The sequence below is a fragment of the Micromesistius poutassou genome, assembly GCF_964030765.1.
Source record: "Micromesistius poutassou genome assembly, chromosome: 14".
In the NCBI taxonomy this organism is placed as follows: Eukaryota; Metazoa; Chordata; class Actinopteri; order Gadiformes; family Gadidae; genus Micromesistius; species Micromesistius poutassou.
The window spans coordinates 15,469,695-15,495,902 of NC_140284.1; the positions used below are offsets into that span (position 1 = coordinate 15,469,695).

The 26,208-nt window shown below is 48.6% G+C and overlaps 2 protein-coding genes across 2 annotated transcripts; both read left to right on the top strand.

Annotated features, from left to right (window-relative positions):
* The first annotated feature begins 1,240 nt into the window (after positions 1-1,240).
* On the top strand, positions 1,241-17,264 carry rbms1b (RNA binding motif, single stranded interacting protein 1b). The gene is given in 14 exon segments (XM_084478722.1): positions 1,241-1,450; positions 5,357-5,547; positions 6,529-6,551; positions 6,554-6,586; positions 8,186-8,277; positions 9,006-9,163; positions 9,663-9,742; positions 10,358-10,470; positions 10,561-10,607; positions 10,859-10,934; positions 11,092-11,139; positions 11,300-11,404; positions 12,870-12,950; positions 14,815-17,264. Coding segments are annotated over 14 exon segments (1,170 nt in total). The 5' UTR covers positions 1,241-1,399; the 3' UTR covers positions 14,887-17,264.
* A 2,042-nt stretch (positions 17,265-19,306) lies between these two features.
* On the top strand, positions 19,307-22,036 carry cd302 (CD302 molecule). Its single transcript, XM_084478054.1, has 6 exons — positions 19,307-19,462; positions 20,057-20,182; positions 20,306-20,416; positions 20,744-20,929; positions 21,134-21,157; positions 21,291-22,036. Exons 1-6 carry the CDS (start codon positions 19,372-19,374, stop codon positions 21,482-21,484), a joined length of 732 nt encoding a protein of 243 aa, XP_084334180.1. The 5' UTR covers positions 19,307-19,371; the 3' UTR covers positions 21,485-22,036.
* Positions 22,037-26,208: the final 4,172 nt, after the last annotated feature.

Below are 26,208 nucleotides of genomic sequence, written 5' to 3' on the forward strand. Positions count from 1 at the left end.
CAGACATAAGTGAAACTTAAATGTATTGGTGACAGGGAGGCAGGTCCGTTCCCATTAGTCATGACTGGTGAACGCAAAACCAGTTTAATTATGAAGAGGCTGAGTGACACCCAGGAATCCACTGCAGTGTGTGTGTGTGTGTGTGTGTGTGTGTGTGTGTGTGTGTGTGTGTGTGTGTGTGTGTGTGTGCGTGTGTGTGTGTGTGTGTGTGTGTGTGTGTGTGTGTGTGTGTGTGTGTGTGTGTGTGTGTGTGTGTGTGTGTGTGTGTCTTGTTCTTGTAATCTCCCAACCTCCCTGTTCCTACCAGTAGCCTGTCTGTAGTAGTATAGTAGTATCATATTAGTAGTATAGTAGTAGTAGAAGTATAGTACTATTATATTAGTATAGTAGTAGTATAGTAGTATTATATTAGTAGTAGTAGTAGTAGTAGTAGTAGTAGTAGTAGAAGTATAGTACTATTATATTAGTAGTATGATATTAGTACTATAGTAGTAGTAGAAGTAACCCTAGTACTATTATATTAGTATAGTAGTATTATATTATAGTAGTAGTAAAGTAATAGTAGTTTAGTAGTATTGTATTAGTAGTATAGTAGTAGTATAGTAGTATTATATTAGTAGCATTGTAGTTGTAGTAGTAGTAGTAGTAGTAGTATAGTATTATATTAGTAGTATAGTAGTATAGTAGCAGTGGTATAGTTATTTGCTCTACTTTGGGTCATACTATATGGAGCCTAATTTAAACGTATTATTATCATATTCATACTAGTGGACACGGGTCTAACTTCATTTAAAAAAAAGGGGAACGTTGAGCGGTCAAAACAGTGGTAAGTGAAAGCGTAGAAGACATTAATGTTCATCCTGATTGGTCAACATGTTATTTTGTTAGATCCTGATTGGTCAACATGTTATTCTAGGTCCATGTGTCTGTCCGCACCGTGGAATGTGAGGTATGCATCCCGGCTCCACACGTCCACTGAAGGTGAAATAAGCCATTTGGTATTTTATTTAACACATCGCCACTAGTATTCGTAGAAGATACTAATAATTACTGGATTTTAATGAAACTTAGCAGTAAGTGTGAAGCTGATTGAGAAATTCAGGATAAATCATAGGGTATTTTCTCGACGTTCTGACACAACTCCCCTGTAGTTCGTGTGAGATGGTTTGTCCCGTCGTGACCCGCTCGCTGTGCGCAGGACACGCTGCGCAGAGCAGCGGGGGCTCATTATCGCCGGGAGGAGCTGCGGTCCGGTCAGGGTTAGAGCAGCGCTACGGGTGGAAGGGGACAACTTCGAGGAGAGGATCAACACTTTACGTCACCGGTCGTTGGATTAATGAAGTTATAAACAAGAGGCGTTTGAAGAAAGAACAAAACAACCTTATCTCTCGACCTGAGGATGATTTATGGTAATTCTGGAACCATCCTGAGGACTCCGTACCGTAAACAGGTAGGAGACACCTACACCTAGAGCAGAGAGACAGGTAGGAGACACCTACACCGTCAGCAGAGAGACAGGTAGGAGACACCTACACCTTCAGTACAGAGAGAGAGAGAGAGACAGGTAGGAGACACCTACACCTTCAGTACAGAGAGAGAGACAGGTAGGAGACACCTACACCTACATCAGAGAGAGAGACAGGTAGGAGACACCTACACCTTCAGCAGAGAGAGAGAGACAGGTAGGAGACACCTACACCTTCAGCAGAGAGAGAGAGACAGGTAGGAGACACCTACACCTTCAGCAGAGAGAGAGACAGGTAGAGTCTGATCAGGTAGAGACTGACTCAGTAGAGTCTGATCAGGTAGAGACTGACTCTTAGTAGAGTCTGATCAGGTAGAGACTGACTCAGTAGAGTCTGATCAGGTAGAGACTGACTCTCAGTAGAGTCTGATCAGGTAGAGACTGACTCTTAGTAGAGTCTGATCAGGTAGAGACTGACTCTTAGTAGAGTCTGATCAGGTAGAGACTGACTCTCAGTAGAGTCTGATCAGGTAGAGACTGACTCTTAGCAGAGGGCAGTGGAGGAACAGGTCGGATGTGAGCAGTGGTTTAACCTCAATTTATATATTATGATATAATATTATGTATTATTTATATGAACTTTATGGTGGCCCTCGGTCTGATGTGTAACACTAACACTAACACTAATGAAAGTGAACATCTATCTGACAGGGTTCAGTTAATGTTCTGAGTTTACATCCTAACATGACCCAGAGTATAAACCACAAGTTGGCAACTATTGTTACACGCTTTATTGTGATGCTCTACAGTCAGCATTAACTTATAGTAAGTATTAGTATTGGCAGTAATAGTATAATATAAATAGGCGAGTATCCGGTACTATTGATCCTTCTTCTGCTCTGAATGATGTGTTATTATCTAGTATATGATTTTGTGTTTTTTCTTCTTCTTCTCACTGTTGACCTTCAGGTTGTAGATGTTGGTTTTCACTCCGTGTTCTCTCAGTTTTCAGACAGAGGTTCTTCTCTGAGGCCTACTGGTATCATACTGGTATCATACTAGTTATCACTGGTCTGTGGAACAGGGCAGTAGGTCAGTGTGTAGGGCAAGGAGGAATACTGGTACTGGTAGGGCTAGTACTGGTATGACTGGATGGTAGGACTGTGACTGGTAGGGCTGTTACTGGTAGGACTGTGACTGGTAGGGCTGTTACTGGTAGGACTGGCTGGTAGGCCTGTATTCTGCTGTATATTGTAGTGCAGTAGGTGTGTAGGGCGGTGCTGGTAGGCCTGTGAGTACGGCCGTGTCTCTGCAGCTCTGATAGGACAGACTGCAGGTCTGGAGAGACCTGATAAGAGGACTCTGGAGGGTCTGCACACGCCCCTCCTCACACGCCCCCAGGTCTCATCAGCCCTGATGCATTAAAACATACGTCCACATGTAGGGGGTTGAGGGGGTCCTGTTGCCCTCCGATCGTGTGTGTGTGTGTGTGTGTGTGTGTGTGTATACACCTTTACCAGTCGGATGGCCATTGTCTCAATGGTTTAGTTCTTAGTAGTAAGTAGTCACTTGATTGTTGATCACGGTCCCGAGGTCCCAGAGATGATGTCTGCTCCTCCTCTGTTGGTCTGCGGTGGGTCCGTCTGAGGAACGTGTGTGGAGCAGGCAGATCCTTTAAGTCTCTCAGGCCTCAGGTAGTGGGGGGGTTAGTCGGGTCAGGCTGTGTAGGTCACCCGTGGCCCTGTGCTCTGAGCCAACCCGGCTCTCAGTGTCAGGCAAGTGTCAGAGCCTCCAGCCCCAGTGGACCAGGCTGTGCTGACTGGATGTATCACTGGGAGCTGAAACACTAATCCACCGCTGGACAGGAACCACTTCATACCAATGATGGAGGATCTGAACACTTCCTCTCCATCTGTGATTGGGTTTCCGTTGGCCAGAGGTTGACTCAGACCAACATGTACTTGATGGTCCGAGGACGAATCACAATCCTTTGACTTGGTTTGAATGGAGACTGTTAGCTACAGCTGCTGGTTCAGGTACAGGTAGAACACCTTGATACAGGTAGAACACAGTATTAGGTAGAACACCTTGATACAGGTAGAACACAGTATTAGGTAAAACACCTCAATACAGGTAGAACACAGTATTAGGTAAAACACCTCAATACAGGTAGAACACAGTATTAGGTAAAACACCTCGATACAGGTGAAACACAGTATTAGGTCAACCACCTTGATACAGGTAGAACACAGTATTAGGTAAACATCTTGATACAGGTAGAACACAGTATTAGGTAAACACCTTGAAACTCGCCCTGTAACGGCACAAGTAAACGTTTGTGGAGTGAGATCGCTGCCTCTGGCCTGTTGTTCACACACTGATGAGCTTCCGCCGCTTCTCTGCCCTCAACACCTGAATCCCGTCAGGCTGGTTATTGTAATGGAGCGCCATGCTCTTCAGTCAGTCCTTGTACTGGTCCTGGTCCTGGCCCTAGTCCTAGTCCTGGTCTTAGTCCTGGTCCTGGTCCTAGTCCTAGTCCTGGTCCTGGTCTAGTCCTAACAGGACTGAGGGCTCCAGGCTCCTGGGTGGGTCCTCTCCCCCCTGTGTGGACGCAGAGAGCTCTCAGACCAGCGGGTCCTCCAAAGAGGGGGGCCTGGAGGCGGGGGAGCAGAGAGGCCCTGACAGGACCCCTGAGACGGGGCTGGGGTCTACCACGGGTGGGCTGGGGGGGGTCCCATGGACTAGATAAGGAGGTTGAAGAAGAACAGAACCCCTTAAGCAGGACCAATCAGGAGAGGGGAGGAAATACTGCATGATATTCAGAATGAGGTCTCGACTCCCCCTGATAGCTTTGTAATGTCTCACAAAAAGTATTTCAAATCTAACAATAAATTTGGGGAGAATTTGCAAAGTATAAAAATAAAAAAGCAATAATTTACAACTGTGTCTGTGGTTTCACAGACACAGTGTGGTTGGTAGCAAGTTTATTTTGGATTTTTTGGACACTAAAACAGTAATCCAAAGGATGACATGCAAAGGTAAAATACTTATTTCCAGCATGGTGTTACACACAAGAAACAAATAGACAAGAATCAGACAAACACAGACTAAAAAATACATAGTTATTAGGAGGGTGAAGGAGGTATCACATAAAACACAAATAAATAAACCAAACTGCTGTAAAAACTATCCAATTCATCATTAAGTTTGTAACTTTGTTCCATAAAATCAGCTTGACCTGTCTTTTAAAAAATCCTTTTGATTCTAAGATTTTTATAGCTGTAGGCAAACTATTCCATGCCATAATACAAGTATTTTCAATGTCCTTTGCATTACACCCTGGGACAAGTAAAGCAGAATCATGGGCATAAAGTTGCCCACATAGTTCAGTATGAAGTCCTCCGATGCTCTGATCCACCATCACGTCCACTCACGTTTCCTCTGTTACGGCTCTAACAGAATGTGGTTAGTTGAGCCTTTTGAAGTTATCTGGGTTTGAAATATGCTGCTGGCTTATGATTTTCACAGCATGCCACATTGTGGTTTACTAACAAAACAAAACCAGTCTCTCTCTCTCTCTCTCTCTCTCTCTCTCTCTCTCTCTCTCGCTCTCTCTCTCTCTCTCTCGCTCTCTCTCTCTCTCTCTCTCTCTCGCTCTCTCTCTCTCTCTCTCTCTCTCTCTCTCTCTCTCTCTCTCTCTCACTCTTATTCAGGTCTGTGGTCTGTCCTCTTTGACCTGGAAGTAGTTCTCTCGTGTCGCAAACCTAATTGTGAAATCTTTCACCAAACATTGTGAGATCCCGTGACGGTGTCAGTCTGTGGTTTCGTTTCTCCTCGGCTCCGTGGCTCCTCCCCCTCCACCGACCCTCTGCCTTGTTTCAATTCCTGCAGTCTGTCCCGTCGTCGCAGCTCATGGCCCCGCCCATGGCCCCGCCCATGGCCCCGCCCAGCCCCAACAGCAGCAACAACAACAGCAGCAGCAGCAGCACGGCGGGCTGGGAGACCCTCAGCCGGACCAACCTGTACCTCCGGGGGCTGACCCCCACCACCACCGACCACGACCTGGTCCAGCTCTGTGGGCCGTGAGTACCAACACCCCCACCCCCAGCACCACCCCCAGCACCACCCCCACCACCACCCCCACCCCCAGCACCACCCCCACCCCCACCACCACCGACCACGACCTGGTCCAGCTCTGTGGGCCGTGAGTACCAACACCAACCCCAACACCACCACCACCCCCACCCCCAACACCACCCCCAACACCACCCCCACCCCCAACACCACCCCCAGCACCACCCCCAACACCACCCCCAACACCACCACCACCCCCACCCCCAACACCACCCCCAACACCACCCCCACCACCACCACCGACCATCACCACCACCACCGACCATCACCACCACCCCCACCACCACCGACCATCACCACCACCACCACCACCACCACCGACCATCACCACCACCACCACCAACCATCACTACCACCCCCAACACCACCCCCACCACCACCGACCATCACCACCACCACCACCGACCATCACCACCACCACCACCACCACCAGTTCCATTGCATACGTCTATGGTGGTTCAATACCAGTTCCATTAATAGTCTATGGTGGTTCAATACCAGTTCCATTAATAGTCTATGGTGGTTAAATACCAGTTCCATTAATAGTCTATGGTGGTTCAATACCAGTTCCATTAATAGTCTATGGTGGTTAAATACCAGTTCCATTAATAGTCTATGGTGGTTAAATACCAGTTCCATTAATAGTCTATGGTGGTTAAATACCAGTTCCATTAATAGTCTATGGTGGTTCAATACCAGTCTGACCCGCTGGGACACCAGGTCCCATAGCTCTGCGCTGAGGTCATACATTCTTTAGCCTCCCTCTTTGTGGTGGCTCTGTCTGCTGATCCAGCTCACAATGCCTCCTCTCTGCTCCTCCTCTCTGCTCCTCCTTTCTGCTCCTCCTCCCTGCTCCTCCTCTCTGCTCCTCCTCTCTGCTCCTCCTCTCTGCTCCTCCTCTCTGCCTCCTCCTCTCTGGCTCCTCCCAGGTACGGAAAGATCGTATCCACCAAAGCATCCTGGACAAGACGACCAACAAATGTAAAGGTGTGTGTCTGGGGTGGGGGGCCGGCCTCTCAGCGCTCAGCCCTCCAGAGGAGAGGAGGGGAGGGGAGGGTAGAGGAGAGGGGAGGGGTAGAGGAGAGAGGAGGAGGGGAGGAGAGGAGGAGAGGGGAGGAGAAGAGGAGGGTAGAGGAGGGGAGGGTAGAGGAGAGGGGAGGAGGGGAGGAGGGAGGAGGGGAGGGTAGAGGAGAGGAGGGGAGAGGAGAGTAGGCTCTCAGCCTCAGCGTGGAGGAATCCCCTCCATGTTCTCCTCCATGTCTCCTCCATGTTCTCCTGCCTGTTCTCCATGTTCTGCTCCCCATCCTGTCTTGTGAACATTGAGAAGACAACGGCTGAGGGCTGACTGCAGGTGGACGCAGCCCGCGTGGACGTAGCCCACAGCCCGCGTGGACGTAGCCCACAGCCCGCGTGGACGTAGCCGGCGCGGCGTGTTGCAGCAGCTTCGTGGCCAGGAGGCCTCATGGCCACAGGGCTGCTTAGAGCTAGCTACCGTGTTAGAGCTAGCTACCGTGTTAGAGCTAACTACTGTGTTAGAACTAGCCAACGTGTTAGAGCTAGCCGCCGTGCTAGAGCTAGCTACCGTGTTAGAGCTAGCTACTGTGTTAGAACTAGCCAACGTGTTAGAGCTAGCCGCCGTTCTAGAGCTATCATGTAAGAGCTAGCCGCCGTGCTAGAGCTATCATGTTAGAGCTAGCTATCGTGTTAGAGCTAGCCACCGTGCTAGAGCTATCATTTTAGAGCTAGCTACTGTGTTAGAACTAGCCAACGTGTTAGAGCTAGCCGCCGTGCTAGAGCTAGCTACCGTGTTAGAGCTAGCCGCCGTGCTAGAGCTATCATGTTAGAGCTAGTCGCCGTGTTAGAGCCATCGTGTTAGAGCTAGCTACCATGTTATTTCAGGACTGGGGCGTTCAGCTGGAGGAGGGGCCTCGGGGGGAAGGGGAGGTGGCACAACCTTGACTCCTCCCCCTGTGCTGAGTGGAGTGGGCGGGACAGCAGACGGCTTTGTCGCTCTACTGGAGGAAGAACAGGTTTTAGAAACCGTAAAGTCTGAGCGCAGATCCCTCATCGTCCAGTAGGGGGAGTTTAAACTCCTGATCAATAGGGAGGTGAAACGGGAGCCTCATTATCCCTCCATGACCCTCTCTGCTGGGGGGGGACAAAGACCAGACCCTCAGTCTGCACCGCCAGCACTTTACTGCTCCCTGCCCCCCGGGCCCTCACACACACCAAGCACACACCAAGCACACACCAAGCACACACACACACTAAGCACACACACACACACCAAGCACACACACACACACACACACCAAGCACACACACACACACCAAGCACACACACACACACACACACACCAAGCACACGCACACACATACACACACCAAGCACATACGCACAAACGCACACACACACACTAAGCACACCAAGCACACACACACGCACACACACACACACACACACACACCTGTGTTTCCTAGGTTACGGCTGAGACTCATGACCCTGTGTTTCCTAGGTTACAGCTGAGACTCATGACCCTGTGTTTCCTAGGTTACAGCTGAGACTCATGACCCTGTGTTTCCTAGGTTACGGCTTCGTGGACTTCGACAGCCCGGCGGCGGCGCAGCAGGCCGTGGCGGCGCTGAAGAGCAACGGAGTCCAGGCTCAGATGGCCAAGGTGAGGACAGACAGACAGACAGAGAGGAGGACAGACAGACAGACAGACAGAGAGGAGGACAGACAGACAGACAAACAGACATACAGACAGACAGACAGACAGGCAGACAGAGAGGAGGACAGACAGACAGACAGACAGACAGAGAGGAGGACAGACAGACAGACAAACAGACATACAGACAGACAGACAGAGAGGAGGACAGACACACAGACAGACAGACAGACAGACAGACAGACAGACAGACAGACACACAGACAGACAGGCAGACAGACAGAGAGGAGGACAGACAGACAGGCAGACAGACACACAGACAGACAAACACAGACAGACAGACAGACAGACAGACAGACAGACAGACAGAGAGGAGACAGACAGACAGACAGGCACACAGACAGAAAGGCAGACAGACAGACAGACAGAGAGGAGGACAGACAGACAGACAAACAGACACACAGACAGACAGACAGACAGAGAGGAGGACAGACAGACACACAGAGAGGAGGACAGACAGACAGACAGGCAGACAGACAGAGAGGAGGACAGACAGACAGACACACAGACAGACACACAGACAGACAGACAGAGAGGAGGACAGACATACAGACACACAGACAGATAGAGAGGAGGACAGACAGACAGACACACAGACAGAGAGGAGGACAGACAGACAGGCAGACAGACACACAGACAGACAGACAGACGTTCCTCACAGTGTCCTTGTCCTGCAGCAGCAGGAGCAGGACCCCACCAACCTGTACCTGTCCAACCTGCCTCTCAGCGTGGACGAGCAGCAGCTGGAGGCGCTGCTGGAGGCCTTCGGCCAGGTGGTCTCCACCCGCGTGCTCAGGGACTGCTCTGGAGCCAGCCGGGGGGTGGGGTTCGCCAGGTCAGCCCCCACATCACGCACACACACGCACGCACGCACGCACACCTTTAGTGGGCTCAAGGTTTTCAGTTTTAACAGTGTTGAGTAGCGAGTAGCCTCTAGGAGTAGCAAGTAGCCTCTAGGAGTAGCAAGTAGCCTCTAGGAGTAGCAAGTAGCCTCTAGGAGTAGCACGTAGCCGCTAGGAGTAGAAAGTAGCCTCTAGGAGTAGCACGTAGCCGCTAGGAGTAGCAAGTAGCCTCTAGGAGTAGCACGTAGCCGCTAGGAGTAGAAAGTAGCCTCTAGGAGTAGCACGTAGCCGCTAGGAGTAGCAAGTAGCCTCTAGGAGTAGCAAGTAGCCGCTAGGAGTAGCAAGTAGCCGCTAGGAGTAGCAAGTAGCCGCTAGGAGTAGCAAGTACTTTATTATTATAACTAGCTTTATTTTTCAATTCCAAAATGATTCCATAACTACACATTATTCACTGTTCTCATGACATGAGAGTTTTTACATTCCTGCTTCTAGGATGGAATCAACGGAGAAGTGCAACGCTATCATCGCTCACTTCAACGGGAAGTTCATCAAGGTCCCGCCCGGAGTCCCCGGTAGGACCAGCTAGCCTAGCGCACAATGCTAACAGCACCATGCTCCTAGCGGGAGATGCTAAGCTACACACGCAGTGGGCTATATGGAGGCTGGAGAACCCGCGGCTAACGCTACGATGGGGCCGTCTGTAGACCTGCTGGAGGGTAGTCCAAGCAGGAGGGAGGGAGGGACGGAGGGAGGGAGGGGGAGAGAGAGTGAAAGAGAGGGAGGGGGAGAGAGGTGTGGCTTCTCCTCTGAGCTGTAATTGGATTATTAAACTGAAATAGTCTCTGTTGGCCTCACAGCCTTTAGGAAGTGGGATTACTGATTACTACATGTGAGGTGTCAGGGAGGGTCCAGCCCCAGGGGGTCCACTAGGGTCCACCCCCCAGCGAGTCCACCCCCTAGGGAGTCCACCCCACAGCGGTGGACTCCCTGGGTGGGTGGACCCTAGTGGACCCCCTGGGGGGTGGACCGTAAACCCCCAGGCTAGGGGGTCTAACCCTGTACTGCTAGTCAGTAAACTGACCAGACAGCATCATGCATAAAGAGTGTGATGTCTCTCTCTCTCTCTCTATCTCTCTCTCTCTCTCTCTCTCTCTCTCTCTCTCTCTCTCTCTTTCTCTCTCCCCCAGCTCCTCTAGAGCCCCTGCTGTGTAAGTTTGCAGACGGAGGCCAGAAGAAGAGGCAGAGCCACAACAAGTTTGTCCCGAGCGGGCGTGGCTGGCTGAGGGAGGGGGAGCGGCTGGTGAGTGAGGGGTCAGAGGTCATTATGTTTGTGTTGGTTGACCGTACTGTCATAACGATGGCGTGATGTTCCCTCATGTCCCCCTCCCAGGCTGGGATGACTCTGACCTACGACCCCACAGCAGCCCTGCACAACGGGTAAGGGCGAGCAAGAGCTGAGCACTGCTAGCGGTCAGCTCCAGCAGTAGCTGAGCGATGCTAGCGGTCAGCTCCAGCAGTAGCTGAGCGGTGCTAGCGGTTAGCTCCAGCAGTAGCCTAGTGGTGCTAGAGGTTAGCTCCAGCAGTAGCTGAGCGATGCTAGCGGTTAGCTCCAGCAGTAGCTGAGCGGTGCTAGAGGTTAGCTCCAGCAGTAGCCTAGCGGTGCTCAGTGCGTGTGGTTGTGTCCCCAGGTTGTATGCATCTTCGTACGGCCTGGCCAACAGGATGATGGCCCAGCCCCTCTCGCCCTACGTCTCCCCCTACCAGGTCGGTCACCACGCACCATTCATCACTGTAGCCTCTGGAGTCATGGCCTTTTATGGGCATGGCTTCCAGAGGCATGGGCGGGCTGTGAGGTGGATGGGCGGGCTGGTGGGCCAATGAGCAGGGCTCCTGAGCCCTGGTGACCCCCTGTGTGTTTCAGGTGCAGAGCCCTTGGGTGCAGCACCAGCCCTACATCATGCAGCACCCAGTAAGGACGCCTTCTCCTCGCCCCTCCTCCTCCACCCCCTGACTCCCCCACCTCCCCCTTCCCCTCTCCTCCTCCCCCCTCCCCCTGACTCCACCTCCCCCCCTCCTCTGACCTCCCCTCCCCCTCCCCCCCCTCCTCTGACCTCTGACCTCCTCCCCAGGCCGCGGTGCTGTCTCCCTCCATGGACCCCAGCCTCTCCCTGCAGCCCGCCTCCCTGCTCCCGCTCTCCCAGGGGATGGGACACCTGTCACTCAGCAGCCCTGGGGTTAGTCAGCACTGTTCTGGTGGGTTAGTCAGTACTGACTGTTCTGGTAAGTTAGTCAGCACTGACTGTTCTGGTGGGTTAGTCAGTACCGACTGTTCTGGTGGGTTAGTCAGTACTGACTGTTCTGGTGGGTTAGTCAGTACTGACTGTTCTGGTAAGTTAGTCAGTACCGACTGTTCTGGTGGGTTAGTCAGTACCGACTATTCTGGTGGGTTAGTCAGTACTGACTGTTCTGGTGGGTTAGTCAGCACTGACTGTTCTGGTGGGTTAGTCAGCACTGACTGTTCTGGTGGGTTAGTCAGCACTGACTGTTCTGGTGGGTTAGTCAGCACTGACTGTTCTGGTGGGTTAGTCAGTACCGACTGTTCTGGTGGGTTAGTCAGTACCGACTGTTCTGGTGGGTTAGTCAGTACTGACTGTTCTGGTGGGTTAGTCAGTACCGACTGTTCTGGTGGGTTAGTCAGTACCGACTGTTCTGGTGGGTTAGTCAGTACTGACTGTTCTGGTGGGTTAGTCAGTACCGACTGTTCTGGTGGGTTAGTCAGTACCGACCGCCCTGATAACCGCCTCACTGCCGGAGGGTTCCGCGTGGCGTTGAGAAAGCAGCTTAAGGGTTATATCAGTCAGTCAGTCATAAGGAGAACGGGGGAGATACTAGAACAGTTTAGAGGGCGAGGGAGGGAGAGGGAGGGAGGGAGAAGGAGAGAGAGGGAGGGAGAGGGAGGGAGGGAGAAGGAGAGAGAGGGAGGGAGGGAGGGAGAAGGAGAGAGAGGGAGGGAGGGAGGAAGGGAGAGGGAGGGAGGGAGAGAGGGAGGGAGGGAGAGGGAGAATGAGAGAGAGGGAGGGAGAATGAGAGAGAGGGAGGGAGAGGGAGAGAGGGAGGGAGAGGGAGAGAGGGAGGGAGGGAGAGAGAGGGAGGGAGAGGGAGGGAGGGAGGGAGAGAGAGGGAGGGAGAGGGAGGGAGGGAGAGAGAGGGAGGGAGGGAGCGATCCACTAGCAGGTTGATAGTTAAAGTGAACCCTGTGAACGTAACATTAGCCGTTTCTCAATTCACGTTCTCGTGTGTTCTCGTGTACTTGCGTTCTCGATAAACGTCATCAGTGGTAGCCCAAGCACTGTTCCAATTCCAAGTATGCGAGTACTGTCGTAAAACCCGGAAGTGTTCTCGATGCGTTCTCGATGAGGCCGTTCTACCGAGGATGCATCGGAGGTGACTCGTGTGGACTTAGGACCGTTAAATATCCCAGAATGCATCATCGAGTCCGCTGCTGTTCCAATTGCAGGTGCGTACTCGCGTTCTCGGAAGTCTGTACTTGAAAGTCCGGACTTGCCAAGTACGTACTTCCAAGTCCGTGAGTACGTAGTCCGCGTACTTGGTATTGAGAAACGGCTAATGTCTTCAGGGTGATGAAGGTGTGATCCTAACTGGTCTCTCTGTGATCCTAACTGGTCTCTCTGTCTCCAGTTCATGGCGGCGGGCGGCCGTCTGCAGGGAGGGTACCTCCCCCAGTACGCCCATATGCAGAGCGCAGCACTTCCTGTAGAGGTGAGGGGAGGAAACCATTACTAACCTGAATGGACTGTACCATCGCAGCAGGCTGTGCTGGTGAGATGGCTGTATGTATATATATGTATATATATATACATACATACACATACATATACAAACACGGTACTAATACAGCGTATTACTGGTACTAATACAGTACTGGTACTAAGACAGAGTGTTACTGGTACCTATACAGCGTGTTACTAGTACTAATACAGCGTGTTACTGGTAGTAAGACAGTGTTACTGGTACTAAGACAGCGTGTTACTGGTACTAATACAGTACTGGTACTAATACAGTACTGGTACTAAGACAGAGTGTTACTGGTACCTATACAGTACTGGTACTTAGACAGTGTTACTGGTACTAATACAGTACTGGTACTAAGACAGAGTGTTACTGGTACCTATACAGTACTGGTACTTAGACAGAGTGTTACTAGTGCTAATACAGCGTGTTACTGGTACTAAGATAGAGTGTTACTGGTACTAAGACAGTGTTACTGGTACTAAGAGAGTGTTGCTGGTACTAATACAGTACTGGTACTAATACATTACTGGTACTAAGACAGTACTGGTACTTAGACAAAGTGTTACTGGTACTAAGACAGAGTGTTACTAGTACTAATACAGCGTGTTACTGGTACTAAGATAGTGTTACTGGTACTAATACACCGTGTTACTGGTACTAAGATAGAGTGTTACTGGTACTAAGACAGAGTGTTACTGGTACTAAGATAGAGTGTTACTGGTACTAATACAGCATGTTACTGGTACTAATACAGAGTGTTACTACTACTAATACAGTGTGTTACTGGTACTAATACAGCATGTTACTGGTACTAAGACAGTGTAACTGGTACTTAGACAGAGTGTTACTGGTACTAAGACAGTGTGTTACTAGTACTAATACAGAGTGTTACTGGTACTAAGACAGCGTGTTACTGGTACTAATACAGTACTGGTACTAAGACAGAGTGTTACTGGTACCTATACAGTACTGGTACTTAGACAGAGTGTTACTGGTACTAATACAGTACTGGTACTAAGACAGAGTGTTACTGGTACCTATACAGTACTGGTACTTAGACAGTGTTACTGGTACTAATACAGTACTGGTACTAAGACAGAGTGTTACTGGTACCTATACAGTACTGGTACTTAGACAGAGTGTTACTGGTACTAAGACAGTACTGGTACTTAGACAGAGTGTTACTAGTGCTAATACAGCGTGTTACTGGTACTAAGATAGAGTGTTACTGGTACTAAGACAGTGTTACTGGTACTAAGACAGTGTTGCTGGTACTAATACAGTACTGGTACTAATACATTACTGGTACTAAGACAGTACTGGTACTTAGACAAAGTGTTACTGGTACTAAGACAGAGTGTTACTAGTACTAATACAGCGTGTTACTGGTACTAAGAGAGTGTTACTGGTACTAATACACCGTGTTACTGGTACTAAGACAGAGTGTTACTGGTACTAAGAATAAGTGTTACTGGTACTAATACAGCATGTTACTGGTACTAATACAGAGTGTTACTACTACTAATACAGTGTGTTACTGGTACTAATACAGCATGTTACTGGTACTAAGACAGTGTAACTGGTACTTAGACAGAGTGTTACTGGTACTAAGACAGTGTGTTACTAGTACTAATACAGCGTGTTACTGGTACTAATATAGCATGTTACTGGTACTAATACAGCATGTTACTGGTACTAAGACAGAGTGTTACTAGTACTAATACAGCGTATTACTGGTACTAAAATAGAGTGTTACTGGAACTAAGACACTGTTACTGGTACTAAGACAGAGTGTTACTGGTACTAATATGAGGTTTTCTTCTGTTTCCAGGACAACAGCGTTCTGTCCCAGATGGATCCGCCTGGGAACCGTTCTCCCTACGCCTACCAGCAGAACAAGTAGTGCAGAGGTGACGCACTAGTGCAGAGGTCACGCATGAGTGCGGAGGTCAGAGGTCACACTAGTGCGGAGGTCAGAGGTCACACTAGTGCGGAGGTCAGAGGTCACACTAGTGCAGAGGTCAGAGGTCACACTAGTGCGGAGGTCAGAGGTCACACTAGTGCGGAGGTCAGAGGTCACACTAGTGCAGACCGCTAAAGCAATCATGGCTTCCCGAAAAATAATGCAATGGACACTTGCACAAATTTTGCAATTCATTTCTTTGTGTTTATATTTAGAATACATTCAACTATTTTTGGTATGATTTTCAGAATGTGCAAATATATGTTAAAAAGGAAAGCAAGTTTTATTTTGATAAGGAAATGTATTTTAAAAGTATCTCCTCAGGATCAGAGTGTCTGATCACCAGACCTGGTGAACTGCATCATGGAAAATGTGTATTTTGTTCATAGTTTTGTGATTTATTTTTCTCCATTTGTTCAACCTTTGCTCAGAAGACTTTGTTGCTCAACTTCCTCTACAGATGACTTTGGTTTGCTGTGTTTTGCTGGTGAATTGAGTTCAATGTGTACTTCTTTGTAGTGGAAGTGTTTAATTTTCACCACTGATCCTGGAACAGTTTGCCTTAATAGTCTCCTCAGCTGCCTTCTGGGTGAGCTATAGAGGGAGCTCCTTCTGAATAGATCTCATTGAATTTGCTGTGTAAAGTGGATCTATTTCCAGCTCCTTCTAGTTTTAGACAAGATAATTTTATTGAATGAAATGTATCTCATTGAGCTTTTGAACTGATGAGGTTGGAATGATAAGGTTGTTGGATTGTGAATGAGTTGTAAACCTTTGATGAGTGTGCTGTAGATAGCTGTTCTGGGTGTGTGGGCCGGTAGGGGTGGTGTTTGTCGCTCAGTTCTTCTGTCTTTCGGTGGATGTCCTGTCATTTGGACAGTGTGTGTATTTTTTTTTACTTTGATTTGAAATGCTAACAGGAGAACGTTCACCAAACCCCAGCTCTGTCTTGGGGTGCAGAGGTTCACCAGCCCAGGTGAATCCAGGGTTTTAATGCGCCTCGCTCTTAGATAAGAAAACTAACAAATTGGGAACCTTTATGTGTTTTACTAACTAAACTTTAGTCAACTTTACTTTACTCGAGACCAAGTGGACTGAGGAGACATGTGTTTGGAGACCAGGAATTGACTCCCTGGGACTAGATTAGCAGTTTGGACAATGTGCCTTTTTTGTACATTTGCATTTGTATCATGGTATAGTATATATATATATAGTTATATATAGTTATATATAGTTATATATAAATAGTTATATATAGTTATATAAAGTTATATATATATATAGTTATATATAGTATTGACACACAAGCACGAAGGCTTGGTTTCCAGTGGCACACACAAAGTCTTCACTACATACAAACAGTTAAACGGGAAAAAATGTCAGATTGTTGATCGTAGAGTTCCGATAGTTCGGAACTCTGACCTCACAACGAGCGGCTGGCTGGGGGCCCGTCGGGGCCGCCGTGGCCCCTGCTGTTTGATTCATCGTTCTGGTCTCTGATCAGATGTGAGCAGGCTCTTCAGTCTTCCAGTAGGACCGGTGGCAGCGTCCGTATTCTACCTCAGTTCTTCTTTTCCTCCTCCTGAGGTTTGGGTTAGCAGGTCCAACCCTCCAGACGCTCACGGTCCTTCAGTTCTCAGAGCCCTCCCACGTGCTGCTGTGGGGGGCGAGGATGTAAGAGGATGTTTTTATCAGATCTGTACAGACTTTGTGCAAAATTCAAGGTTTTTTTAAAGACGAAGCGCGAAAACAAACCAGAGATCCGTGGTACTTCCTGGAGCTCTGGCTCCCTGTCCGCCCCCATGGCTAACATCTCGCAGAACCCAGGAACCGCCCGCAGAACCGGGTGTGGGGCCGTGAGCGTGAGCTGCACGTAGAGGCGTAGTAACAGCTCAGGGGTGGAGCTACAGGCGTAGTAACGGCTCAGGGGTGGAGCTACAGGCGTAGTAATGGCTCAGGGGTGGAGCTACAGGCGTAGTAATGGCTCAGGGGTGGAGCTACAGGCGTAGTAACGGCTCAGGGGTGGAGCGGTGTGGAGACTGAAAGAAAAGTACTCCTCTCAGTAACCATCATGTCATTAAGTTATAATAAGTAATAATTTATGAAGAGTTTTGTACAGTCCGTTTGAGGAAATAAAGGAGTTTCATAGTAATATCTATATGAAAGTTATTTGTTTTAATGTGCCACTAATTTGCCAGTGGTCACTTGTTTGGTGTCCAATGGGTCGTTCGTCAAGCCAAAGACTTTCTGCTAGATGATACCTTAGCTTTACCTTCTGTCCATTTCTTTGACATTTTTGTAATAAAAACATGAAAGCGTCCAGCGTGTGAATGTTCATGACTCCAGACTCCAGACTTTCCTGCTCTAACACAACCATGGGTGCTGCTGTAGAGGGTGATGTTATCCAACCGGCCACTCATCATACTGACAGCAGGTAGCAGTGGACAGTAGCAGTGGTGGTACCAGTGGACAGTAGAATAGAATAGAATAGAATCTTTATTGTCATTGCACAACATGTATACAATGAAATTGCAGTGCTACTTCGGCCAGTGCATAATAAATATTAAAAATAAAGAGAACAGTAATAAGTTAATTAATTAAATAGCAAAGAATAAAAGGAGAAACATAGTAGTATATACAGTGTTTAACCAGCATAGCACACACATACACACACACACACGTCATGAATTCAAGGACCTGATGGCCCAGGGAAAGAAACTGTTTTTTAACTGTCTGTTTGTCCTGCTGTTGAGGCACCTGTACCTCCTGCCCGAGGGCAGTAGATTGAAAAAGTGCTGTCCTGGGTGAGAAGGGTCTGCAGTGATTGCCCTAGCTCTCCTGAGACACCGCTTGCTGGCGATGTGTTCAAGCGAGGGTAGGGGACTGCCAGTGATGCGTTGCGCTGTGTTAATGACTCTCTGCAGGTTCTTTCTGTCCGCCACAGTGCAATTGGAGAACCAAGCCGTGATACAGTACATCAGGACGCTCTCGATGGTGCTGCGGTAAAAGGCCACTAACAGTTTCTCCTCCAGATGGTTGCTTCTAAGTATCCTTAGAAAGTGTAGTCGCTGTCGGGCCTTTTTCACCACCGCGGATGTATTTGTAGTCCAGGAAAGGTCCTCGGCTAGATGTGTCCCAAGGAATTTGAAGGAGGAAACCCGCTGAACACAGTCTCCGTTTATGCTCAGTGGGGCTGGTTCCCCCTTTTGTTTCCTGAAGTCTATTACCATCTCCTTTGTTTTGCTGGTGTTGAGCAGCAGGTTGTGTTCTGAGCACCATCCTGCCAGCCTGTTGACCTCATCTCTGTACGCAGTCTCGTCCCCTCCGGTGATTAGGCCGATAACCGTAGTGTCGTCTGCAAATTTAATGATGGTATTGGAGAGCTGGATGGGTGTGCAGTCATGCGTGTACAGGGAGTACAGGAGCGGGCTCAGCACACAGCCCTGGGGGGAGCCTGTGCTGAGGGTCAGGGTGGAGGAGCAGGTTGTGCCTACCTTAACCGTTTGCGGGCGGTCAGTCAGGAAGTTCTTGATCCAGGCACAGATAGAGGGGGGGAGTGCAATGTTGATCAGCTTGTCCACCAGGATGTCAGGAATGATGGTGTTGAACGCCGAGCTGTAATCTATGAATAGCATTCTGACATAGCTCCCTGGCTTCTCGAGGTGGCTGAGTGCGGTGTGGAGAGTAGTAGCGATGGCGTCCTCTGTCGATCTGTTAGCTCTATAGGCGAACTGATGAGGGTCCAGATTTGAGGGGAGACAGGTCTTGATGTGATGCAGGATGAGCCTCTCAAAGCATTTCATCACTACTGATGTTAGGGCAATAGGCCTGTAGTCGTTTGGGCACTTTGGGGCAGGAGTCTTTGGGACAGGGATGATGGTAGCTGACTTCAGGCACCGGGGGATGGTAGCCTGTGACAGTGAGAGGTTGAACAACCTGGTTAGGACTCCCACTAGCTGGTCAGCACACAGTAGCAGTGGTACCAGTGGACAGTAGCAGTGGTACCAGTGGAGACGGTCAAGGTGGAGAGGGTTTGGTTTGCCAGACAGAGTGTGAAACTATTTTTGGCTCCACCTAAACCCTAATGACAAGTCAACCAGCCTGACTGTAGACCAGACCTCCATGAGGTTCGATTTAAATTGTATTTGGAGGATAAATAAGAAGAAGTCCCATGACTCACCACTAGTAGGCCTACTTCAAGACTAACACTATGGACTTGTCACGTCCTTGATTCATTTCTGATCAAACCTGAATTACAGTATGTATGCGTTTATATTTAAGATACGTCGTTTGGAGAAAAATGACATTGTTTATGGGGCGGGGCTTAGTGCAGGTCGTGACGTCATGACGTCAACGCAACGACTTAAGGCACACACAAACAAACACATCCAAACGCACACACGAAAGTTCAGAGTTTAGTTGGACATGGAGTCGTTACGCAGAGCCCGACCTTCTCTTTCAGCGCTCAGCGTTCTGCTACTGTTAATGGTTAACGGGCAGCTGTCTTCAGCCGGAGGTGAGTTAACGTTCCTTAGTTTTCCATAAGTTATGGAACACTAAGGAACGTTAAGGAACGTTATGGCATAACGTTCCTTAACGTTCCTTAGTGTTCCATAACGATCCTTAATGTTCCTGAGTGTTGTTCCAGACCAGCAGGACGTCTGTTGCTCTAGCAGAAACGGGCCAGCAGCTTTAGAACTGCGACGTTATTATCTGATGACCTCACGTCCGCACGTTCTCTATTGAACCTTTAGTGCTCGACCAGCCGTGAGAGCAGTGCGTAGACCTAAAGACCTACAGAGCTGCAGGCCTACAGACATACAGACCTACAGTGCTGCAGGACTACAGACCTACAGTGCTGAGTAATTTGTGTTCTTTGAACTCAATGGAAAATCGATGGTCGTAAAGGTGATCCTCTCACGGGTTCAGAGTTCACCTGGTTAGGGTTAGGGTGAGGGGTCACTCTGGTTGGGGTTGGGGTGAGGGGTCACTCTGGTTGGGGTTGGGCTGAGGGTTCACTCTGGTTGGGGTGAGGGGTCACTCTGGTTGGGGTTGGGCTGAGGGGTCACTCTGGTTGGGGTGAGGGGTCACCCTGTCCTGGTGTCCTCAGACTGCCCTGCGGACGGCCGTACCTGGGTGCCCTCCGGCGGGAGCTGCTACCACTTCGTCCACGGAGAGGAGGACCGGCTGAAGAGCTACTCCTTTGAGCGGGCGCAGTCCTTCTGCCGGGGCTTCGGTCAGTACGGGTCCACCCTTCAGGGGGCAGTACGGGTCCACCCTTCAGGGGCTGGTTTCAAAAGGCCTCCCCCCTGTGGTGACGTGGGATGGGGTTTTGATTGTGTGGATCTGAATTTTTCAGAGCTGGTGACGATCCAGAGCCAAGAGGAGAATGAGTTCATCCTGAAGTACAGTCCGGAGGTGTGGAAGGGCAACACCAACGTGTGGCTGGGCATGTATTATGACACCAGCAGTGAGTACTACTACTACTACTGCTACATAATAATAATAATAATAATAATATGTATTACGACACCAGCCGTGAGTACTACATAGTAATAATAATAATAATGCACATTCACAAACAACGATACAAGCTAAAGAGTGGTCAATAAAACACGCATCACATTCTACCTTTTTAAAGAAGTGTTTCCCTTTGTTTTAATCTCCAAAGTTTATTTGGTTTTGCACGTACAAATCACTTTCAATCTTTCTTCCATGAGCGTCTCTCCGATGGAAGAAGCGTCTGTGATGAGATGAGGAGGTCTTCTGCTCACCCTGTCTGCTGCTCGGTTCTCAGGTGAGCGGATGAGGTGGTTCGGGGAGCAGGACTCCAGCTACACTAACTGGGAGCCCGGCTCGGCCGAGCCCTCAGAGCTGGTTCCCGTGGAAACGTGCGTGGCGCTGCACACCAGCACAGGCCAGTGGGAGAAGGTCAGCTGTGTGGACGAGGTGGAGAACGGCGTCGTCTGTGAGACCAGCCAGAGTGAGTCCTGCTGCGCCATGTTAGTCTGGGGGACATGTTAGTCTGGGGGTCATGTTAGTCTGGGGGCCATGTTAGTCTGGGGGCCATGTTAGTCTGGGTCGTACCACCCACCAAAGTGATGGGGGTTCCTTCACACTAAACCAATGTTGTCTGTGACGACCCGATACCTGCTGAACCTCAATGTGTTCCTCTCTCTCTCTCCAGAGGACGTGACCCCCGGCCGGCAGAGTGAGTACCCCTCACTCCCTCACACATGTTGTTTCATATCTCTAACTTGCTCTGCTTCCTCTACTTGCTTAACTTAGTACATCTCTACTTCCTGTTCTCGCCTCTCTACTTCCTGTGTTTGCCCCTCCCCCAGAGGCCAGCGTGATGCTGTCTGTGCTGGTGGTGCTGAGTGTGGTGGTCGTCATGGCGATCTCCACAGTCATATGGTTCCTGCAGCAGAGGCGTCGCCCCGGCGCCGCGGTCTTCGCGCCCTTCGAGTACCACCCCGCGGCGGGGGGGCCGTACCACGACCGCTCGGGCCTGGTGGAGGCCGAGGAGACCCCCTGATGGAGGCGCCCCAAACCAGAGGTGGAGGTTTTAGAGAGGTGGAGGTTCTGAAGAGAGGTGGCGTTTTGAAGAGGCAGTACGTTGTGAGTCATGTGGAGGTCACCTGGAGGTCATGTTGAGGTCATGGCGTCCGCTAAGTGATGATGATGATGATGATGGACCTTCAACACGGCATCCAGCGGGGGGGGGGGGGGGGGGGGGTGAGGCTTTGAAAGGTTTGTTTCTAAACATTGTTTAGTCAAAGACAAAATTAAGATGAAAATTGAAATTGAAAACTGAAATTGATGCATTATGATGTGATCATGTTTGTATAATTGTGTGAAATGTTAGTTTTATAACTGTTACATGCTATTCAGTAGCACGGACACATTATGATCGATGAGCATTACGTGATGATGGTTATAATTATATAATGATTATATAATGTTTGGTCCATCCTTGTAAAGTATAATTACTGTCGCTGGGATATTGCACTGATTACTTTGATGTTACTAGAAATCCTGACATTTCAATCAAGATTGATATATATCAAAATATATATTCTGAAATATATTTGATGGCCTTTGTCATTTAATGCTATGTCTTGTTTCCTGATGTTGTGCTGTACATCCCATCATTAACCCTAACCTCACATGAGGAATCACAGCTCCAACATCCCAACGTCCTGATTCTCCTCCATGAGTCTCTGAACCAGAACCCATCCGTCTCCTAACACCAACCGGAGCGCGTCACATGGTATCTGGGGATTCCTGCCTCACAAACTCCACTCAAACTTGGGCCAGTATCAAGGTCTGGCGCCTATGTGTGTATTTCTATGGTGAAACACAACCAATCCTGATCCGGTCTCCCCTTCTAATCCTTGCTTGTTGTTCATGCCTCTGGCCACTAGATGGAACCCTGATTCACATTTTTCCGTCCCATGTTTTTTTATTTTTTTGACTTTACTGGACACTATTGTCCCAAAGGATTCCCAGTACTGCTCAAAAGACGCCGCAAATGTTGAGGAGTCATTTATTTATTTATTTATTTATTTGTTTTGTGCCATATTCAAACATTTCAACTTGAAAGAAATGTATTTTTAAAGCCCTTCATCCATCAATAGACTAACTGTTCTAACAGTAACAGTATTCTGAGCATTTGATGGGAAATTGTAAAAGAAGACGTTGTCGGTACTTAAAGAGCCCAGGAATCTTAGAGGAGTCATTCACTGAAGCTCAGTGATGTTAATGTTAACATGCTGTCATCGCTCTCGTTCTCATCTTCACCGCCGCTCGTTTCCATAGGAGCCGTAGAACTTAGATCACTTTTGTTGCTGCAAGAGGTGGTCATTAAAAATTAGCATCACTATTTTACTACCTTTTTATGGCCATGTGTAGCACAATAAAAGATCCAGACAATCCATAAATTATTGGATTTATCTTTTTTCAATTCTAATTTATTTTACTGGGCGCAAAATAAAAAATAATTGCAGGATTATTACAACTAAAAACTCTAACATATCATCAGGGTTTCTAGAAAAGAATGGATTTGACCAGAGCCAGTAATCCCCTGTTCTGACGAAGCTGTGCCTTCACTGGTCCTGACGGCGGGTTGGAGCACATGCCGGCGGTTTAATGGATGAAACTGTTTCAGTGGAACAACGGGACGCAGCACCCTGGGAGAAAGGTGATGCATTTATATTTCACATTTAGATATATTTATATATTCCATTTCTAGGTCAGATTTATTATCAGGTTTATATTTGATTATTTGTTCAGCCGATGTGTCGGTTCACACTAGTGCCTTGCTCCTGCCCGTGGTGCTGAACCGACATGGTCTGCATGAAGACCTGACACAGACCTCAAACCAAACATCACTCAGGTACAGGCCTACCTCAACCTCAGATACAGGCCTACCTCAACCTCAGATACAGGCCTACCTCCACCTCAGATACAGGCCTACCTCAACCTCAGATACAGGCCTACCTCAAACCAAACATCAGATACAGGCCTACCTCAACCTCAGATACAGGCCTACCTCAACCTCAGATACAGGCCTACCTCAACCTCAGATACAGGCCTACCTCAACCTCAGGTACAGGCCTACCTCAACCTCAGATACAGGCCTACCTCAACCTCAGATACAGGCCTACCTCAACCTCAGGTACAGGCCTACCTAGCCCTAACCCTAGCCTGTGACTTACTGAAACAAGGGGAACTATTCTTTATCTTCAGGCTGATTGGCAGGCAGTAGGCAGTTGTCTGTAGGCTTCAACTATAAGTCAGTAATGTCATTTTCTTTGTCCCTTTTTTACATTCCCTTATTTGTGGTAACGTTGGATACAGTGTTACTGAATCTACAGAATCACTGTCTAACGCTAGACGCAGTGGACATTGTGTTTGTGTTAACGTCGGGTACTGTGGTAACCTCCTCCTGAGGGGTGGTGAGGTGGTCGTCCAGACAGTGATGCAGAGTGTTTCTAAAGGAGGGTAGGGTCTTGGTTCTCCACACTCGACTGCTGCTCCGTTAACAGAGGAAAGGATAAAGGGAAAAGGCTGCCCACCTGGATTATAATTATTATTAATTAATAAATATGATCTATTGTGAGTCCTTCTGTCTTATTCCTTCCAAACAGCCTCTTGGTCCCCGGCCGGGGCCCCGTTATCCTCCCTCTGTCTGCTCCAGGCCCTGTAGAGGGCTGAGCAGCAGCGTGCTTCTGACCAGCGGTGGTTGGTATGTTGGGGTAACACCTGGTCTGAAGCGGTTTTTATCAATGTGTTGGTTTGTGAGTTTCTCTGGTGATTAGACTCTAGTCGGTTCATTAAACTTCCATTCCACTGTAATTGAGGATCAGAGGAGATCTGAAGGTTTGAGGAGGCTGGGAGCGTCTGTACTGCTAACACGCTACAGATTGTCTGACTGTCGACCACACACACATGCACACCGTTGTGAAGACGACACAATGGTCCTGCTCCCCATCTCCTGCTCAGGGCTTGGCTGTAATGACTGAATCTATAGGATCTATAGCATTTAATGCGTCAAGCAAAACAAACCAATGACTCCAGCCGAACCCTCCACCTTATGGGCACCACCGTTCGCTGTGGACTGATGGAGAAATAATATATAAAGATAATTAAAACAAAATTACCATCTTAATTTGTTTTGCATCAGTCTCCTGAGAGAAGCTCTTTGCTGTCTTTGGATCTCATTATACTTTCTAATCAAGAAAAAAAAAGGGGGCCAGCAGGGTGCCCCTCCCCCTCGACGCGTCATGTGACGCTTATCATAAACGACCGGGCTGTCTTCTCTCTCTCTCTCTCTCTCTGTGTCTCTCTCTGTCTCTCTCTCTCTCTCTGTGTCTCTCACTCTCTCTCTCTCTCTCTCTCTCTCTCTCTCTCTCTCTCTCTCTCTCTCTCTCTCTCTCTCTCTCTCTCTCTCTCATGCACTCTCCCTAATGAGGGCTTTCCAATACAATTAGATCCGAGCTGATCCATCGTTGGGCTGATATTTGTTCCTTCTCTTTCTCCGTGGTTCCACTTCCACTCCTCAGCAGGCTGATCCACACTCACGGAACAAATCACTGAACACACAGACTAATGGCTAACATAAATAAATAGTACACAATTAAGATGTTGAGTAAAGCCACTACATTTGTCTGATTGAGTTTAATATTGAACATAACACCAATGTTATTACTATCTATTAACGTGTGTGTGTGTGTGTGGGAGGGGGTGTGTGTGTATGCGTGTGCATGTGTGCGACCCCAGGTTTCTTTGTTTACCTGACACTAATGAGGTTAATTGGCCAAGGTTTGGCTGCTCGTCTGAACGCTGAGGAGGATGTCTGCTCTGAAACCACACTAACCAGTCAAACAAAAGACCAGTAGGAGGATCCCAGCAGCCACTGGTTCAGCCTTGAACGGAAGACTGGGACAACTTGTGCAATAAAATCTATTCCGTCTTATCCTTATGCTCTCACTAACTATCTTGTTATTGTCCTTTATCAGATGAGGCCGCTTTAATAGAGAGAGAGACCATCACATGAAGCTGCTTTAATAGAGAGACCATCACATAAAGCTGCTTTAATAGAGAGACCATCACATGAAGCTGTTTTAATAGAGAGAGAGACCATCACATGAAGCTGCTTTAATAGAGAGACCATCACATGAAGCTGCTTTAATAGAGAGACCATCACATGAAGCTGCTTTAATAGAGAGACCATCACATGAAGCTGCTTTAATAGAGAGACCATCACATGAAGCTGCTTTAATAGAGACCATCTGATGAAGCTGCTTTAATAGAGAGACCATCACATGAAGCTGCTTTAATCGAGAGAGAGACCATCACATGAAGCTGCTTTAATAGAGAGAGAGACCATCAGATGAAGCTGCTTTAATAGAGAGAGACCATCACATGAAGCTGCTTTAATAGAGAAACCATCACATGAAGCTGCTTTAATAGAGAGAGAGACCATCAGATGAAGCTACTTTAATAGAGAGAGAGACCATCACATGAAGCTGCTTTAATAGAGAGAGAGACCATCACATGAAGCTGCTCTAATAGAGAGAGAGACCATCACACGAAGCTGCTTTAATAGAGAGAGAGACCATCAGATGAAGCTGCTTTAATAGAGAGAGAGACCATCACATGAAGCTACTTTAACGCACAGGACTGGTCGTGACGTCACGGCTGGTGGAGCGCGGCGGTCCTGAGGAGCCTCGCGCCGCTCCTCACTCCAACCGCCGC

Coding starts and splice junctions, on each gene's coding strand:
- cd302 (XM_084478054.1), top strand. CDS start 19,372: ATGGAGTCGTTACGCAGAGCCCGACCTTCTCTTTCAGCGCTCAGCGTT. Junction 19,463..20,056: donor GCAGCTGTCTTCAGCCGGAG/GTGAGTTAACGT, acceptor TGGTGTCCTCAG/ACTGCCCTGCGGACGGCCGT. Junction 20,930..21,133: donor CGTCTGTGAGACCAGCCAGA/GTGAGTCCTGCT, acceptor CTCTCTCTCCAG/AGGACGTGACCCCCGGCCGG.